Raw genomic sequence first — 19,908 nt, 5'->3', positions numbered from 1 at the left:
AACCAACCCAGCACCCCAATCTCCTGCCCAGCCATGAGCCCCCCCAACCTGGAACCCCTTCCTGCACCCCAAACCCTCATCTCCGGTCCCAGCCCAGAGCCTTGACCCCCTCCTGCACCCCAACCCTCTGCCCCCAGCCCAGAGCCCCTCCCACGCCCCAAACCCCTCATCCCCAGCTCCACTGGGTCGCTGGCATTAACAATTTTCTTCAACTGGGTCACCAGAAAAAAGTTCGAAAACCACTGGTCTAACAGATCCCCAAGAGGGTACAGTTTCATCAGAAATGGGTGCACCAGGTTCCCTGACTTTGTGCCATGTTCCCCTGACCCATACTGATGCTGACTGCAGCAAAGGCCATTTGGTACTCAGTGACTCCCTTAGTATGTGGAACTGCTAACCGGATGGCTGGCTACATGTGCAAGAGCAAACAGTAGCAGTTAGGGGGCTATCGGGATTTGGAGTTTTCCCCCTTATACTACAACAAAGGTTGTTGCTAGATGTGACAGATGAAATCCTGCTCTCATTTATTTTAGATGACAGGGCCTGAATCTGCTCCCACTGAAACCAAAGGCAAAACTTCTTTTGAGGGAAGTTTCCCATTTAAAGGGAAACAGTGCCATTTTCCTCAGGCCAGGCTTCTCAGTGGTATATGTTTTACAGCAGTATTCTGTGGGCGGGCATCACACAATTCATTTTTAGTCGCCTCTGTGTGTTAAACTTACAGTCCTTTCACTTGTTGTGCATAGATCTAGGAATGGTGAGACTCGAATCTGTCGTTTAAACTTTCCTTACATACCCCACAGTTGTTCAGCAAGGATATATTCCTGCCTCCTTCAATAAAAAGATCGTATATACTGTGCACCCCGTGTGTACTTTACACAATCATCATTCAGTTGTCTGGAGAATACTTATGAAACTTAATTTGATCTCTTACAAAACAAACACATAGATGCCAAACATGAGATTCAGATATGGGTTGAACATTCAGCACACATTTCTGAAGTGCAGAACTGTAATTCCTTCTTGGCCAAATCTACCCTGTGAAATCCACATTCAGGGACAGGGAGGATTTGCAAAGTGAATAAATATTCACGCAAATTCAGAAGTGACATGCAAAAGTCTCCTGGATGGTTGAAGTCCTCATTTAAAATTCTTCAGAGGTATATGAGTAATATTGTGATCTGGGTTGCATGGAACAGATGAGCAACGCGGCTTGAAATTAAATCTTTGGGATGAAACCATTTGTACAATCATATCTAAAATATTGAGTTTCTATTATGATTTAGCTGCTTTTGAAGACGCTGGTACTGTAAAGATGAAAGCAACAAGAGGTCTAAATCAGGAAGTTACATATTCAGGATTCGACTTTGCACCAAGGCAAGGGCTCATTCTTATTGAATACTGTCATGCACTAGCAGCGTAGGGCTCCTCTGCAGAGCTCTGCTCTCTACTGCTCTGATTCTTAGGACAATGTCAGGAATTCCAGCTCCTCTATCTCAGGTTCTGCTATATTGTAGATCTCAAAAGGTTCTAAAGGCAAAGGTCATTACACCACGGATGAGCTGAAAATTACACCCAGCTGCAAGGAAAGGTAAGTTTGCAGTCACTAATACATCGAACGAGGTAATTGATTTAACAAGCTGTACTTTACTTGGCTGGTGCGTCATGTACATTAGTAAGCCAGTGCAATTTAGACAAGAAAGCTCTAGTGACTGAAAATTCACGATAGAGAACAACAGGGAATGAATATGGTGGAAATGTGGTAGAGAGGCGTTTTCTTGCAGTGACTTTGTGCTTGGACAATCATGTTAATGCTGAATCAGAATTTGTTTGTGAACTGTTAAGAGGCTAAGTTATAAATCTGAATCCTGAAGTTTAACTTCAGCAGCATTTTGATCCACATTTGTTAACTGCCAACTCTGCCCAGCTCTGGTTACAATTCATTATGGAACAAAGACGAGTGAATGTTAAAGAGAAAAGGGAAACGGAGAAAACACCAGGCAGCAGGAGCAGATAGATGGACTCCATCTGTGGTTCATAACTGAACGAGTTAATTCTTCATTCTCCTTAGGAATATTCATCTATCCAGCATATTCATCTAGGTGTCACAGGTTTGGAGACAGGCTGCCAGTGACCTGTTCACTTTTCAAATTCACTGACTATTTTTCTTCATGTCTATGCCAGGCCATTATAACCCACTGAAAAAGTTATTTGGTTGCTGAAAGGGCAGAAGAATAGCCTTTCTGTTAAAGTTTAATACAAACACCCAAGATATGTCTATACAGCAGATGAGACCTGGGGTGTATGCTTGGGTGACTAGCCCTTCACATGTGGCTGTACTGCTATTTTAAGTGAGCTGGCTCAGGAATGTCTACACACCTCTCACTGCTGTGTAAACATACACCTAGTTACCAGTGTGAAGAAAATTGTATAATGTCTTTGGGCCAGATCTCCATTGACCTCCATGGAACTGCACTGCTACACAGCTGCTGAGAAGCTGAACCTTTTATTCCCACAAGTTTCGGGTGTGTGGTTTTTGAGAAAGAATTTTTTAAAAAGAAATTTCCTGTTGTCTGTGTCAAACTCAGTGAGCAAAACAAGAGAAGAAAAAGAGATGGCAGATAATTCTGAAGCTTTAAATCCATATGCAGTTTGGGTATCCTTGAAGTTTTGCTTTACCAGGAGGTAAGGTGGTGGTATTGGTTTGAACAGGTATTCCCATTCTTGCAAGTAATAGAATCTCTTACAATGGGGACTACCCACACATAAGTGTGATACTAATAGTAAAATACATTTTGTAAAAAACCTGCTAAAGGCTCCCAAAGGACTGTAAAAATGTGCATAGAGTTACACAAGGTAAGACTCGATCCTGCACATTGTTACTAACTCTCTGAGTGGTCTCATGGACTTCAATTGCATTGCTCACAGTGCACAAAGTTAAGCGGGTGCTGAAGTCTTCAAAGGATCAGGACCTTAATGCACATTACCACTTGCTGTGGTATTGTGAGATGATAAATGGCGCAATTCAGGGCCACACAAAAACAATTTTAACAATACTAGATCTTAAAATGTTAGCTTTGTACCGTGTATGCAGAGTGGTTGTAGCCGTGTTGGTCCCAGGGTATTGGAGAGACAAAGTGGGCAAAGTAATATCTTTTATCAGACACACAGACTTTAAGGTCAGACGGGACCATTGTGATCATCTAGTCTGACTTCCTGCGCATTGCAGGCCACAGAACCTCACACGTCCACTCCTATAATAGACCCAACAACCTTCTGTTGTTGAGCAAGACAAGCTAGAGATCACCTCACTCTCCTTGTCTCTAAGCTTTATACCTTCACAACAATCAGGAGGGGTCATCTTCTTAGAATCTTTCTTTACTTAACTTTTATCTGGTTGGTTTACCTCTGTTTGCCACAGTCACAATAGGAGCACAAGACATGCATCACTCAGACCATTCTAGTTCTCAGGGAATGGGAGATAATCTGTATTAAAATTGATTTGCAAAGAAAAAGAAACTGTGTGGAAATTTCCTCCTCTACCCCAACCAGTTTTTCTTACATTAGAAATTCAGATCTTTCCCACCCTGATTTCCTGGAGCATTCTAAGGACAGCTGAGTAAATGTCAGTCCCTGAGCTTGGTTGGGGGTGGGTGCAGACTTGAGGTTGGAGTAACAGTCATAGGATGTTTTAGCATAGATGAGAGTTGTGTGCACAATTAATAAGCCAAACAGTAACAACTTGACACCCACCTAAACTGTGAACTTCAGCAATCTGTATTTCTGAGTAATTGCATCTTATTTACGTATGTTTCAATCATTTAAAAAATCAGCACCCTACCTGCTTTCAGTTAAGGGCAGAGTGAACTCAGTCTTCATCTGAAACCAACAAAAAGTCCTCTAGCAAATTTTAGGAAGACCAGATGAGACACCTGATATTTTTCTTGTTGTGTTTTGTTTTTTTTTTGTTTTGTTTTGTTTTAAACCCTCTAGACATCATGAAGAAGAAAAGAGACAACCTCCTTCTTGTTCTCTCTGGCAGGTCACTCTTAAGTTACTACCTAGAGTCTCTTGGACAATAAGACATTCATTAAGTTACAATACGCTGTTGCACATAAAATAGTCTTCCCCCCCATTTTACTTTCTCAAAAACTTGGCACATAGGCAACTTGGGCACTCATCTTGGGCCCAGAAGTGATCAAGCAATGTAATCAAGTCTAGTGTTTTACAACATAGATACAAAATGTCCTCCTTGCCATTAACTAAGTATTTGCTAAATTAGTTATACAACCAACTGCATTCCAAAGTATATATGTCACTAATTGTCAAAACTGGGATCTTGTTGAAGAGTTTGGGTGTTTGATTTACAATCACTTGATTAAAAGCAGTAGTTTAGCACATAATACTGCAAAGTAACAATCCAAAATGAACTCAAGTTGTGTAAAGATTTGTTTTAAGGGCTATGTTGATATAAGTGGCTGAGAAGGTCTCAAAAGTTGTTACCAGGATAACGTATAGTGTACGTATTAGGAAATTGAAACATAGGGTGCTAAATTAAACTGTACTGAAGTTGGAACATATAAGGTGGTCAGAGAACTCAAATCTGCTCGTCATATTTCAAGGCAAAAGCCATCCTGTCTGTCTTTTAAAAAGAAATGCATTTTCCACCCTATTGGAGAAACGGTGTTGTGTGTTTTGGAATCAGGAAAGCTTCAGCTAGGAATGAAAAGAGGAACATCAAATTTAGGATGACGTCCTATTTTTAAGCATTTTACTTTTATAATTGCTTAACTTCTTCCACTAAATCGAGAACTATATGCTTCTGCAGCTGAATTATGGATGTGAACACTTCCATTTTGACTGAGAAAATAAATCAACATCAAAAACAGAAGCAATAACATTTGTTAACCTTTTGGCCCCATTGCAAACCTGGTGCTTTTCTGCCATACTGTAAGGAAAGTGGGGGAGCTGAAGAGTTACAGCATTGATGGATTATGGTGGTTGCTATTTTTGTTCCTGAGAGGACTAGCTTTATTGTTGCCTATATGACAGTTATGTGCGTGAGAAGTCTTTAAGTATTGTGTGAAGTATTGAATTTTTTTGTGAAGCACTTGGAGCCGCAGAAGTGTACCAGGGGAAAAAAAGTCTAGTCAGAAGTCGGAAGAAAAAGTCTAGTCTAGTCATTTTTTCTGTGTGTGTTCTATATAAGTCTAGTATCTGCTAATATTAAAGGAGGAAAAAACATGTTGTCTTCATAGTTTTAAGGTTTGTTTTACATAGGTAAAATGTGTTGATGAAGATGTTTAATAAAGGCTTTTTCCTCATACCAAGTAAGTAAACTATCTGTGCTTACATAACACTGCGTATGTCACTTTACATTCACTGACATGCAGAAATATGAGTTTTGACAGCTTGTCCTAACATGTCATTGTTTAAATTTAAAGCTTAAGCTATATCCATGCGTAATATAAAAATAACAGGACCGCCTACTAGCGTGAGATTACACACACACACACACACACACACACACACACACACACACACACACACATATGTACGCACCCTAAATTTGATGCTGCACCAAGCACTGCTCCATGCAGCAGAGAGTAGAGAACTCTTAGGAAGCTGGTGACAGCTCTCTGATTCTTTTGAGGTTTCTGTGCCACTCCCAGCAGAGCTTAGAAAACTTCAAATTGCTCTAAACTACGCCACCTGATAACAGTTCTCCAGAGACTATCTGCCACCTGGGAATTGTTGGTGTCGTGTGTGCTTCAGACAGGTTCTCCTAGAGACTGGCTATGGGAATTGGTATAGGAGCTGATTAGGTGGTCTCTACACCAGCTGAGGACTCTCCAAAAGGAAGGAATCATCACTGGGGAAGATATGTCAAGTTTTCATCCCTTTTGCACCATCAGAGGACATAGTCCAGTGGAGAGAATCTGTCCCAGTGTATTTCATTGATCGACTAGTGCTGAATAATACTTTAACAGAACTTAGCTTTATCAATGTTACACAGTGTTGTTAGTGTGATCCAGTGGAGTTAAGGCCCGGTCTGTACTAAATCTTTTCCAAGGTTGTTGGCTAGACTTGAATCCATGGTGAAGAAGCTTTAGTCAAAGGACGAGGGATAGGTTTGTTGTGTGAAATCTTGACCCTATTAGAGTCAACTTGGAATTTTGCCATTAACTTTAATAACACCAGGATTTCACCCATTAACTTTGGGAAACATTTTTCTTTTGCAGTGTCTCTTTTCCCCAACAGAAAATTAAGCCATTTCCATTTATGTGGAAAGAAGCGCAGAAGATATTTTCTTCCTGTGACTAAATTATAGTTTACTTTGATAGATTTCTTGTCCTCCCACCACCACCCTTAATCACCATGTTCAGATTCAAATGTCCCCCTCCATGACAGATGCCAGCTTGGCCGCATGCTGGAGACCTCCAGAGCTCAAAGCATGAGTTGCTACAGCTTGAGCTAAAGAGCCAAGGTTCTATCACTGGGGCTATAAAAACTCATCTCCTCTGTGGAATGGTGCAGATGGCGACCTGGAACACACATGCACAAGCAGGATTGACTTCAGTTTGTCATTGTTGTTTATTTGTCTTATGCTAGCATCTAGAGGCTTCAATTGGGCATCGTGGCCTTGCTGCCATAGTGTCAGCTGGGCATGCCAAATTTGGCAAGCATAAGATGGATGCATCAAATTTAGGGACCAACCCTGCAAGCACTTAATGGAGGTGAGTGACATTACTCTGATGAAGAGTCCTGTTAAAGTCAAAGGGACTATTTTTATGTGGGTCAAATTACTCATGTATCTGTTTCCTCTTAGAGGACACTCAGGGTAACATAATCTGATACTATATAATTAAATAAAATATGCAAATGAAAGCCTTCTGGATGTATTTTATAATATGAGACCTGAAAAGCTTTTGGTTTGGTCAATTATTTTATATATATATCTATAAAGGGAGTAACTACATTGATAAGTGATGAATATATATCATCACTTATCAATGTAGTTACCCCCTTTATTGAACGTTAGTATCTTTTTATTCTCTATTAGACCAGCCAACCAAAGTGGTTCGAGGGATTGTCTACACAAAGAGTTGCATCAGCTTAACTTAAGAAGTGATTTCAAACTGGTTTAGTTAAACTGGTACAATAGGCTGTGCAGACACACGTATTTTGGTTAAACCAATCTTTACTTTGTTTTGATTATGTCAGTTAGAAACAGGTTTAAGCTAAACTGAAATAAAAAGGTGGTATGTCAGAAAGTGAGTCTCAACCTTAACTGTAGCAGAGTTGCTGCTCCATTATAATAAGCCATTCTGAAACCAAACCAAACCAAACTGGAGTGTGTGCTGTCTAACTGAACCGGTGCAAGTTTGTGTGTACACAGCTCCACAGCCTCTCAGTGGAAGCTTTCTAACAGCATTCCAGTTACCCTGTCATCTCATAGATCATTAATTATGTTGTCCACGGAAAAACTTACACGTATTCTAATAAAACTTGCACCTATCATTTACATACATGACTCCTTTCAATCAGAGAGATGAACAATATCTGCAATATGCAGAAGCATGCACACTCTGCTCCTTATTAGTACTATTAACAAAATCTATCATCTCATGTCATTTTAACGTATTATATCCATTTGTTGAGCACCTTTTGGAAATATTTGCTACCCAAACATACGAACTTCTACTTACCTTCATAAAGATCATTTAAAAAAAAATAATGCAGAATGGGTCACACGCAGGCCAGATCTTGCAATCAGTTTCACACAGGAAGGCCCCTGACTGCACAGAAGCTGACACATTTCATCTGGGCTCCATGGGTGTGCAGGAGATCACCTCAGCAAGCTCACTGCAACACCAGGGCCTTAGTTAAAACAAGCGGTCAGTTCAGTTGAGCTTGTCCAAACCATTAGGACAGCTGCCCCCCACTAGCAGGGGAACTGAGGGAAGCTGTGTCTGACATCTATTGTCAAGCACAACTAAAAATCCTAATGTAGGGCCATGCACATAATATATGCCATCATATCATTCACTCCGCTTGTGTTGTTATAACCCTTTCCCCCACCAGTGCTTTTCCTGTCCATTTAGGGTGTAAACTGTTCAGGGCAGGGACCATCTACTGCTCTGTTTGTGCAGTGCCTAGCACAACAGGCCCCACTCTTGGCTGGCCCTTAGGCACTGCTGTAATAAACATGGTTACTAGTATTGTACAAGCCACTTTTCAGAAGCATTTCTCACTCACCGTATGTTATTTGTTTTCTTGTTTTTTAAGTCGTACTTGGGTCACATTTCCAAAGCTTTCTTCACAATCACAAGGGCAAGGAATTGACTTCTTTTAAAACAAAATTTAAATGAAAACAGAGGGCCCCTTGCCCTCAGGAGCTGGGACTTTCAGTAAAACTTAACTATTTGTCATTTTTTACCACAAACTTCTTCAGCTCTCTAGATGTGGATTCAGATAGAGAAAATGAGTGGGATTCACAAAGGTGTTTAGGTGGCTGATGCCTAAATACTTTTGTGGATTCCACCCAAAGTATCATCATAAAGAGCCCTCTATATGTAATCTTATATATAAATGGCTGAATGAGAATTTTTTTATTGAAAAAATCTTTAAATTATTGAATTTTTCACACACATTTTGAATTTTGTTCAAAATTTTCTACTGAAAAACAAAGCTGAAAAGAAGAATTGCCCATTGGCTGTGCTGTCCATGTTTTATGTGTTTTCACACATACCCGTCCCCAATTACTGGTTTCTTCATTGCTGATTGTGATTGATTGTATATGACTAACCAGACCAATCTTTTCATTTTAGAAATTTTCATTTGCATGAAGATAAATAAGTTTAAGGCTACCCTAGACCAGAGTTTCTCAGCCTTTTAGATAGCAGACACTGGATTGCTGCCTTCCTAAACTGTGTCAGGGAGATCTCAGGGGGCGATGCCAGTCAACAGACCGGTCATTGAGAAATACTCCTTAGACCAGGGGTGGACAAACTTTTTGGCCTGAGAGCCACATAGGGGAATAGAAATTCATGGTGGGCCATGAATGCTCACAAAATTGGGGTTGGGGCAAGGGAGGGGATAAGGGCTCCGGGGTGTAGGAGGGTTCTCTGGGCTGGGACCAAGGGGTTTGGAGGGTGGGAAGGGGATCAGGCTGGGGCAAGGGGTTGGGGTTCAGGAAGGGGAGCAGGCTCTGGGGTAGGGCTGGGGATGAGAGGTTTGGGGTGCAGGAAAGTGCTCCAGGGGTTCAGAGGGTGGGAGAGGGATCAGGACTAGGAAAGGGGATTGGGGCATGGGGAGAGGCTCAGGGCTCCAGGCTCTGAGTGGCACTTACCTCGAGCAGCTCCCGAAAGCAGTGGCATGTCCCTTCCATGTGTGGAGCGGCCCCTGACCCTGCTAACACCGGAGTGGGGCCATGTAGCTGCTTCCGCCACATGTTTTGGCCTCTGACCCAGTGCCCCAGCTGGAGCACCTGTGGGGCATAGTTTGCCCACCTCTGGCTTAGACCAAGTCACAGTAAAATGTGTTTTCAATGAACATGGACAATCTGTGGCTTAACATTAAGGGCCTCCTTTCAGAATCCTACTCAGTGTTCCAGGTACGTTCCTAGTATTGGAAAAGGGATTCGTCCTTAGGCCCACTCTATTTTAAGGCTACTTCAGGCCAGTTTCTTAAGACAGGCAGTTGTCCAATAAGTATGTCCTCTTGGACAAGTTTCACTGCAAAAAAAAAGTAAAATAAAATTAAAATTAAAATAAAAGGAAGTCAGCCCTGAGTGCAGTGTGCTTAAACAAACCCTTCAGCTGAAGTAACAGAAAGATACTGGCTGTGAATAACACAACTTCCGTTATATTGTGGGAGCACTGGTCAAAGAACAAAGCCCTTTGGGCTTGTCTACACCAGGCAGCTTTTAGTGACGAGGCTGTGTGGATGCAGCCTTGTCGCTAAAAGTCAGCGTGTGTAAACACTCTCTGTCGGTACTTTGTCGGCACTTTTGCCAACAAAATACTTCCAGCCCCACAAGCGGCATTAGCTTTGTTGGCAGCCATATTCACACTGCTATTTGCATCAGCAAAACGTTTGTCTTTCACTGCGGGGGCTTTGTAAAGTACCCGTGAAAGACAAAAGTTTTGGCGACAATTTTGCAGTATAGACATACCCAAATATTTCAACCACACGTGGCCTTTTTGCCAAATAGTTTAAAAGCAACACCAAAGATATTCTTAAAGTACCAGGAAGCAAAGTATTTTTATGCCTAGTAAGGTACAGTCACACTAGTAGCAGCAAGCACCCGTAACTTTCTTGCCCCTTTGTGGGTCAACAAGAAGGCTGGATTCTGGCATAAATCCTGTTTTAATTTTTACTAAAAACTCTGTTTTCTTTATGGCAGTGAAGTTATTTGTGCTTTACACTGGTGTGAGAACAGAATCAAACTTCTCTTTTCAGTCTCTTTGTGGCTTGGAAAAAGGATATCATATTTCTGCTTTTGTTTTATAGACTCTCCACAAGATACAAATTCTGCATATGTGGTTTGGTGAGCATGCTTGGGCTTGGGACATCTTTAGTCTGGTGGATTTTTGAGGGTGTCCAACATTATGTATGTGAGAAAAATCAAACCAGTTACACCCACCAACAAAATTCTCTTTCCGCCTCCTGTCTTGAATGAAATCCTCCTCCTGTACTGGGGGCTATGATCGGTGTTTTAAAGTGGCCAAGACTTTTTTTAATTTAATTTTGACTGTAGCTAGTGATTGACAGGAACAATTACATTATTTTCCTCCTTGTGAAGGGAGAGGAAGTAAAACTGAGATTTTTGGGGTGGATAACCGAGACACTTTCTTTTGAGCTATGTGCAGCTGTGTGAAGAAGCTTAAATAGCTCCCTAATTTCTTCCATGCAACCTGACACTCACCTAAGAAGAATTATTACTGAACCATCCTTTTCAAAATGGATGCCTATGGTTAGGCTTCTATGACTAGGTGCCTGGATTTCCAAAACTGCTGAGTGTGCACTGATTGCTTTGACACCAGCAGCGTCCATTTAGGCTTTTTTAAATTCTTGGCCTAAAGTACCAGGCTGGAGGAACTAAAAAAAAACATACTCAAAACTCAGTGAAAGCTTCTCCCAGAGACAAATGCCAAATCCCCCAATATAAGATTTTCACATAAGGGTAAATATAAATGAAGAGCAAAATAAGGAGAGACCCACAAAGCTCACCCAAGCCTGTCCAAAATACCCAGGTGTAATCTAGGGCTACCATCTTACGGGGGGCACCCCAAGGGAGAAGAGGAAAAAGACATGGAATTGAGGAGGATAAAATATGCCCTGTAAACCCAATGTCATATGGACCAAATGAAAAAGAGATTGAATAAATTTTTCTTTTGCTCTATACACAACAAATATAATATGAAGACACTACGTGGGCTTGGTGGGGTCCAATTAACCATGTTTATTAAACATATACAACAGGCCTGGCCTAACTACATACACACACTGTTGCTCTGGCAGTGCTCTGGTGGCTTCTGAAGCATAGAGGACAGAGAGGGCCACTAGAGTGCTCATGAATTACATAAAGGGCTATTACTCAATTCCTATACACTAGGTTGTTCAGAGGCTGCCTATCCTATTCCTGCTCCTTTGCTAAGTGGCAGCAAATTTCAGGGCTTCGTATGTCAGAGCAGAAATCGATGATGCAGAGTCAGGTATTTTCTTCGTGTAATTTCTTTTTGTATAAAGTATACACAAGTCCCATTTCATCCAACCCATCTGACATTGACTGCCTTGGTAATGCAAAGCAGCTGTCATGGGCTCCTATCTCTGTGACTCCCCAGAATCTCAGTACTTAAACACGCTGTTCTGTCTCTCCCTTAAGTGCCGAGCCTTCTGTCTAGGAAGCTCCCTAATCCAGCTCTCCTCACCAAGGATCACATGGCCTTGACGAGTTGCCTGGCTTTTGTGTAGCTGCTCTGCAACCTAACGGGACCCCAGAAGAGGTGTACTTGCCTATCAGAGATACAAACAGTCCCCTTAACATCTGCCTCGATTCAGTTGCCACGTGGCATTTTTAACTCTTTCTGTGGGGAGTATCATCCTAGGTCCTTGTGTGCTTCAGTGATGCATGATGACAGCACCTCTTGCCACATCAACACCTAAATATTAGTAGGTGGAGATTGGTGTTTGACCAGTTGCCCTAAAATTCATTTCTATGTTAATCATTCCTTTCTAGGTTCCTAATAATGATGGCCTACCGCTGGCTGGACTGGGCTGGGCTGTGCAAAGGATCAGCAGGCAAATTGCTCAGCTCCACTAAAATCCTCTACACTTGTTATTCTTTATATTACAGGAGCACTGACTTAACTTTGACATTTCCTTGGAACTTTCAGTACTAAGTGCACTGTGGCCTCTGAAATCCTAACATGTCTATGATCCAAAGAGATGCTCTTGATGATGATAAAGACTAGCACCTTGCAGGCAGGCACTGGTTAACTCAACAGTGTTTTGCAGATGCTGCCCAGGGAACTTCAGCTGCCCAGAAGAGAGACTAAATTACTGGTGCTTTTAATATTCATCTTTCTTCTTTGTCACTCAGGTAGGAATATCGATTTGTAGTTCTGTTCAATATTCTTGTTCCCAGAGCTGTGTGTGTTCTCCCCGGATGGTATTTGGGGTGAGGTAGGGGCATATCTTCTCCTATATTTATTATAAACATGAAGGGCCAAATAGATCCCTGGATTTATCCCCACTTCAGGGGAGTTTGATTGAGAATGAAATCGGCCATCTAGACAGAACTACGTTGTCACCCCAATATTTTGAAAACGCTCCTGCCTCTTTCCAACTGGCTTATTTTAAAGGATTCCATTTGTTTCCTGTGTGGAATTGGTCATGATGTGAACCCTTCAGAAATGTCACTGCGCTTATGGTTGATGCTGCTTCTCCAAAGAGATGAATCATGGAAAGCTGCTGTTACTCAGTTTCTTCACTGATTCATGCTGAAACCAAACTGTTCTGATTTTCCTTCACCCTTTTTCCACTCCATCTACCAAAGCCCAAATAAAGGATCAAAACTCAAAATAAGAGGCTTGAAAAAAATTATAAATGCAGCAAGTTCCAACTGAAGGAAGAATAATTTATTTAATATAGCTTCTGTTTCAGGTACTCTCGCTTTTCATAATTTACAGCAATAAAATCAAAATTTAGAGTATGAAATTTGGGCCTAGTTCTGCTGATAGTTACCTGACTGTAAATACAGAGTAACTCCTCTAAAGCCAGTGGAGTTACTTTGGATTAATTCCAAAAGAACTGAGATCAGAATTCGGTTTTTGTGTACCTAAAGCAAAACTAAGGGACAGCTGAAAGGTATGTCCCTAACCTCAAATCTCTGCTACCTAATCTTACAATAGATAGTGAGATAGAAATAATCCACAGCCACTTACAGTATTCAAGAGCAGATTTGAGCCCAGGCATGTAAGGGGCTTCTATACGCTTATAAAAGAACAATCATTTGCCTCATAAAGGTGAGGTGGACTTGCCAAAAATGATTCTAATAAATCCAATTTAAGATGCAAAACTATTTATTAACACTAGTAATATAACAAATGGTTAACATTTTCCCCAGATCCTCAGGCATAATCCCAAATGAAGACCTCCATTCCTGTAATGGAGCCCGCTTGTGGCCTAACCTCCCTCCCCACTCATCTCTATTTACAGAATGTGAAGGAGCTGTCTTATTCTTTAATATACATGTAACTCATCTGTTCCATTTTCCTTTCCCATTTAGGGCCAATGATCCAAACCACATCCATTGCACTGAGTTCAAAGATGGTCTCAGCGTTACAGGGTGAAACGGTGAAAGCAGTCTGTGCGCAGAACATCGAAGAAACGGAAGGGTTCGCTATAACTCTGAGAAGAAATGGCAGCTCTGCTGAGCTGTGTTATACACAGCTTGGAAATTTCACCATTTGGAGCAGAAATTGCACAGAGCGTATAAACCTAGAATACAATAAGCTGACAAAAGGGTTTTATGTTGTTATGGAGAGCGTCTCTGTCAAAGATTCTGGCGTTTACAGCTGCACCTTGGACAAGACACTTCCCCCTCCTGTGAGAACGCAAAGCCAGTCTAACATTTCCCTCACAGTGTCAGGTGAGCCAGGAGTTCCCTGTGTTCCAAATATCCTAAATGCTGCAGTGCTCTGATATGCGGGTGGAAGGACAGGTTGAAAAGCTTGTGTGACATTCACTGCTGTAGAGTGTGGGCTACTTTGTGATGACTTAACTCTGTAGTGACAATCTGAGCCAGTATGGTTACTGAGATGGTTTCCCATTTATCATAGTCTTTGTGGGGGTGCATTAAAGTCTCCCTCAGCTTCTGTTTTAACAGGTAACACCTCATTCCCTGGTGCTCCCCATAAACAAGACACCAGTTCTGTGCACGTAACCTATTTCCCCCACTCCCACCCGGGACTGAGCCGCTCTCGCTGGTATGGGCAGAGCAGCTCAGGGCTGTTGAGGAGGAAGAGGTGGCAGCGCTCTGACCCTTGAGCCATGCCACTGGAACCCCAGCTAAATGGTTTCACGGGGACCTCCTGATTTATGTGACCCAGCCCTGGGCTATCCTGCAATGTCCCAATTTCACCTATGGGGCATTGTGCAGGTAAAGAGTTACAGCGAGCAGTGACTAGCTTTCTTCTCTCTTTTTCAGCTCTTCCAGTGGTTGAGGTTTCTTTGGCCCCTTTTTCACCCATTGACAAGGAGACCGCATTAACTTGCAGTGCTTGGGACTTCTATCCTGGGGACATCCAGCTCTCCTGGAGTAAGGGCAGTCAGTTGCTCACTAACTCAACAAGGAATGACTCTCTGTTCCACAATAGCAATGGGTCTTATTCCTATATAAGTAACCTTGTTGTTTCCAAACATGACTGGAATGAATTTACTCAGTTTTCCTGCCAAGTGAATCACTCTACACTGAAAATGCCTGTTGTGAAAAACGTCACCCTGACCCAGTCTGAGCAAGGTAAATGGGTACTGTGCATTTTCAAGTTGTTTAGTAGTACTGGCCATTCAAGATGTTCATCTGTGTTTGTGTTAGGAAACAGGTATTAGCATTCATTTGTACACAGTGAAATAAGCCCTTCATTTTCATCGTTTGCTCTGAGTGTGCTGAAGTTGGGAGAGCTCACAGAGATGGAGTAATAGCTCCAAGACCCACGTATTTAAAGATACTTCCACTTTATGGTGCTCTGCCTTGCAACAAATAACTGATTTAGGATCCTAACTCTCAATTTCAAAAGTGATGTAGGCACTTAGGAGCCAAAATTCCATTGACAATCCGTCGGATTCACAGCCAAACACAATTCAAGTTTTAGGACAAAACTCTGCCTCTAAATGGCAACATCTTTTAGTTGTTTAAATTGCTATTATTTGTAAATGAATAGAAACTGGGTCTCCTGAATCCCACTCCAGTGCTTTCTCCAGTAAGCCCTTGTGAAATTAAGGCCCTCTGTGTTTATCATTAGCGATTCCGCTTTTTGTAAAGAGTAGGAATGATAACACTTGATGGGGTAATTACTAAATCTGATGGAAAAAATTTTAGCTAAAAAGTTTTCTTGATCAAATATGAGATTTTGTCCTAATGAAAATATGTTTGCAGGAAAATGTCAATTTCAGTAAAATTTTCCAATTTTTTGAAGGGGAAAATTCAAAATCAAATGTTTTAAATTGACATTTTGCAATGTCAATATTTTCAATTTTCAAAACAAGATATTTTTATTTTGATCCAAAATTTCAAAAAAAATTTGTTTCAACATCATGGAATCAATTTTTTTCTGAACTTTTGTTCCTTTAGAATTTCTGATATTTTGATTTTCATCCCAATTCAGGATGAAAACAAACACCAAACTATCAGAATTTCTCACAGGACAGAAATTTCTATTCCCTACCAACTCTAGCAAATACATCTTGCCTTCCTAAATTCCCCTTGTAATTTTCTTCCAAAAAGTAATGTTTGTTCCCTGAGGTGAAACGTTGATGTGCACTCTTGAATAGCTGCTGGACTTCCTATTGTGTAATTTACCTGTGTTTTGTTTTCTAAAGCATCTTTAGGTTACAACCTGTGGATCCTTGTCATAGTGTTTGGTCTCTTAGCAATATTGGTAGCAATAACTGTGGCAAAGTCTGTGAAATTAAGTGAGTATTCAGCTGTTTCTTTAGTCTTTTTTATTTATAGTTAATGTTATATATACTGATTAGTTATAACACTGTCTAGTGGCACCGTTGCCTTCTGTTTGAGGGAATCAAAACAACTTTAGTATTTGTGGTTATGTTGCCTTCTAATGACTTGAGGCCTACCAAGTTGATGTAAGCCTTAATACTGATGTAAAGTCTTGCCTAACTCAAGTGATAGATGTCTGTGTATTTTGAACTGAAGAGCTGAAATAGAAAGAAAGTAAAAAATAAATAAAGATAATATCATTTTTTGTTAGAGTGAAGGTTACTGGTACTCAGGTAACCCCCTGGTGCTCTCCTACTCTGATGGACTGAATTATCATTTTTTCACTTCAGCAGCCGGCTGCCTGCTAAATACTGGAAATACCATTTCTGCAAATGTCCCCTACAAGCTTCCAAAGCCAACAGGCTGCTGTAGAGCTTTAAACTGGAAAAAGCTTGATGATTATGAAACTAATGATAGTAATACCAAAATTTAAAGAAACATATATAATATACAGGGAATGAGGTGGATAATGGGATATAGAGAACCTTTCACCTCTAGGTCACCAGCCTCCAGTCATCCTTGGCCCAAAGTGAGCCAGAGTTTTTTTCCAACTGACCTGTGTGAAATGAGTTGCTGGTCCCAGTGGGTAAGTGTTCAGATAATGAAAATCTTCCCTACAGTTGGTCTAATTGATATCTTTTGTTGGCAGCCTGAGTGGAGGGGCCAAGATCTGAGTAAGCATGGAGACTCAGTTACCCTTTCCCTTCAGCATGGAGGTTCATTGACAGAGTAGTGTAGGGAAGTCTGCACTGCTGCGTCCGTGTTGTCTGGCTGAACAAGGGACTCCATGCCTGGGGCTGCCAGCCTTGCACATTTCATCATCGCTAAATTTGAGTGTTGATTTTAAAAGAAAAAATTGACAATGTACACACAATGCTATACAATCGCAGCACATATCATGTGTTAGTGCAATAGTTTTCCCAGCTGGGTGTCACTTACGCATTATAAAGACATACACATGCACAGTGGGTGGAATACCAATAGACGCTGAATAAAACACTCCCCACAAAAGTGCTTGACACAAAAAGACATCTTCTGCTGGGGGTGAAATACGAACTTTAGTTCCACCTAATTAATCATAGAGTTAAGGTTTTGCTTCGCATTAACATTAGTGAGTGATGAAATTATACAACCTTATAAAACTAAAACTTTGCTCCTACCCCAGTAAGAGGATGTGTATTATCCCTCTGTGCAAAAAGCTACTGTATGCATTGTGTTCTATGAAATATACTCCCTCTTGTGGGCGAATATAACCAACATTAACACAAATGTATCACTGTTCTGTATAAATTAGAATATAATTTGTTAAAGTAACAGTGACACTTAGTTTTGGAATGTTGTACTGATTATTGATCTGTGTTTTATGTGTATAAAATGTGCTGTCCCTTTTGGAGCTAAGCCCAGTATTATCTTCCTGGTTTAGGATTCAAGTCCACATCACAGAGCTCTGCAGAAAGGGGATTGCCAGAGACAGCTGAGACGCATCCTCCACAAGAAAGCCAGAGTGATACAACCTATTCATTGCTTACTCGTTATCCAGGATCTGCTTTATGAGCTGCTGTCAAGTGTAGTATGTGGGCCCTGAAATAGAGAAGAAGAAAATGTTGCATCCCATTGCAGTCTTCAGTGCTGGATGTGCCTATCGGATGATTACAGACAGGAGTGTCTAGAGAAACAAATAATGACTTGCTCCTGGTGACACTGAAACCTAGAGCTGTTAAACAAGTGAAGTAAAAGCAGGGGCGGAGCAGTTTGCTGGACACTCATTGGAATTCTCAGAGATAAGACAGTATTATGAAACAAGACAACAGGCGTGTAATCTGACACATAAAGGGAATTGAAACACGCAGGGGATTTTTTAACAGGCGCCCAATCTGAGTGCCAGGTTACTCTGTGCCTTGGGGAGATAATGCACTTATCTGGAGGTGGAGCATTATGGGCATGACCATGAGGCTAGGTGATTGTATGCATCCAGCAGGACTTGCTACTCTTCCTTTTGAGTCAGTATTGAACCAATATTCCATTAGAACAGTAGAGGGATGTTTTTGTTCAAGGTTCTGCTTTTCAGATGTCATGTTAAACTTAGGTACCAACCACTTATGATCATTAAATACCAAATATATCATATGGAAGATAATGAGTGTTCTGACTATATTCCTGTGTAACAGCAGTCTGTCGAAAATTCCCCGTCTAGTTTAATTCAGATACAGCACGATGTGTGCTGTCACACATCTGCCATATTCCACCACAGAGGTGGCTGCATTTCAGTAGCTGGAAAAGTGATCCTGCATGCAGTATATAGTTTGCAAACCACTTTGTGAGGTACTTGGGAAGCTTTTTGGATGAAAAGAGCTAAATAAATGCAATGTTTTATCACTGAGTGAAATAACCCTGCACTTATTTTCTTCACAAATGTTACACAAATCCTTCCTCTCACCGTATTTGAGTGTATTACTCTTTGCTTCCTCAGCCATAGGCACTTCATGAAAGACACTGATTATCTAAGTTTTTTCTATGAAAGTCAACAACTATCACCATGCAGCAATAAGAATAGCTATATTTTTTTACTATATTCTTACTAATCCTCAGTTCCGGGTGTTTATACCCAGGACACTGGAGTATATTAATGCATTGAAATGACAATATCTGAAATTTCTAGACTTGAGATCAAAATGGAGGTGCTATTGGGAAGAAAATGGTGTTGTAGGTCAGGGCTTTCTGTTAAGTATGTGCTCGCTTGTCCATAATTTGTTCTCATGTGCCAATTGTATAATTGTTTAAAAATCATTAAAGATATTTAACAATGAAAGATAGCTAGAAGGATGGATAGGGAGTCTAGATATACATTTGTGTCAGACCCAATTATTTCAATTTTGCTTTTATTAGGTTTTCTAATGACCACTGCCGCTGAAGTATTTATTCAGGTATGAGAAAGAAAAAAAATGGAAAGAGGGTGAAAAGAGCTAATCAGAAGTGAGGGGGCTTTGTAGGCAAATTGCTAGCTGCTCATAAGGTTCTGAATTAATAATATAGCTGGGTCAAATTTTGAGAGCTTTCTTTTAAATCATAATGGATGGGATTTTAACAGCTGACTTGACATCCACTCCTGTTACTTTTAATGGGATTTGGGTATCCATGTCCCTCAGGCAACTTCAAAAATCTCAAGTTTTCATTTGAAAACAACATTAAAGCTAGCTCTCAGCCCTGCATCAAGCATAGTTCTTGTCTATGTGTTTAGTTCCATTAATGCCAGTTGATTTACCACCAGGGTAACTAAGATCAGAATCAGAATCAGGTCCCAGAGAAATAACACAAGTTTCTCTTTCTTTGCAATCAAGAGGCACAGAATACATTCAGTTGGCCAGATATTCAGTAAAGAAACATTTCTAACTTACTTAGAGATCAAAACTAATTCTAACTGGCCCACTACCCTATGGTACCAGTGCTTTCAGTTCAGCATTACGTTTCTCAGCTTTCTCGAAACAGAAAGCTCACTTCAATGGAAGTAATAGGGTTTGGTCAATTAGGAAACAAACAAACACGCTAATCTATATCAATTTTTGCAGACAATTCCTTGACAAAAGGATGCCCATATATGAGACACTGGGAAAAGGACCAGGGTG

The 19,908-nt window shown here is 40.9% G+C and overlaps 1 protein-coding gene across 1 annotated transcript; it reads left to right on the top strand.

Moving 5' to 3' along the window:
• The first annotated feature begins 1,439 nt into the window (after positions 1 to 1,439).
• LOC115646546 (tyrosine-protein phosphatase non-receptor type substrate 1-like) lies at positions 1,440 to 19,005 on the top strand. The gene is made up of 6 exons (XM_030552504.1): positions 1,440 to 1,591; positions 12,523 to 12,607; positions 13,796 to 14,158; positions 14,717 to 15,028; positions 16,108 to 16,200; positions 17,709 to 19,005. Exons 2-6 carry the CDS (start codon positions 12,523 to 12,525, stop codon positions 17,837 to 17,839), a joined length of 984 nt encoding a protein of 327 aa, XP_030408364.1. The 5' UTR covers positions 1,440 to 1,591; the 3' UTR covers positions 17,840 to 19,005.
• The last annotated feature ends 903 nt before the right edge of the window (positions 19,006 to 19,908 follow it).

This window comes from Gopherus evgoodei, chromosome 1 (assembly GCF_007399415.2).
Source record: "Gopherus evgoodei ecotype Sinaloan lineage chromosome 1, rGopEvg1_v1.p, whole genome shotgun sequence".
Lineage (NCBI taxonomy): Eukaryota > Metazoa > Chordata > Testudines > Testudinidae > Gopherus > Gopherus evgoodei.
The sequence above is the reverse complement of the archived record's forward strand: the minus strand, read 5'-3'. Positions and strand labels throughout refer to the sequence as shown.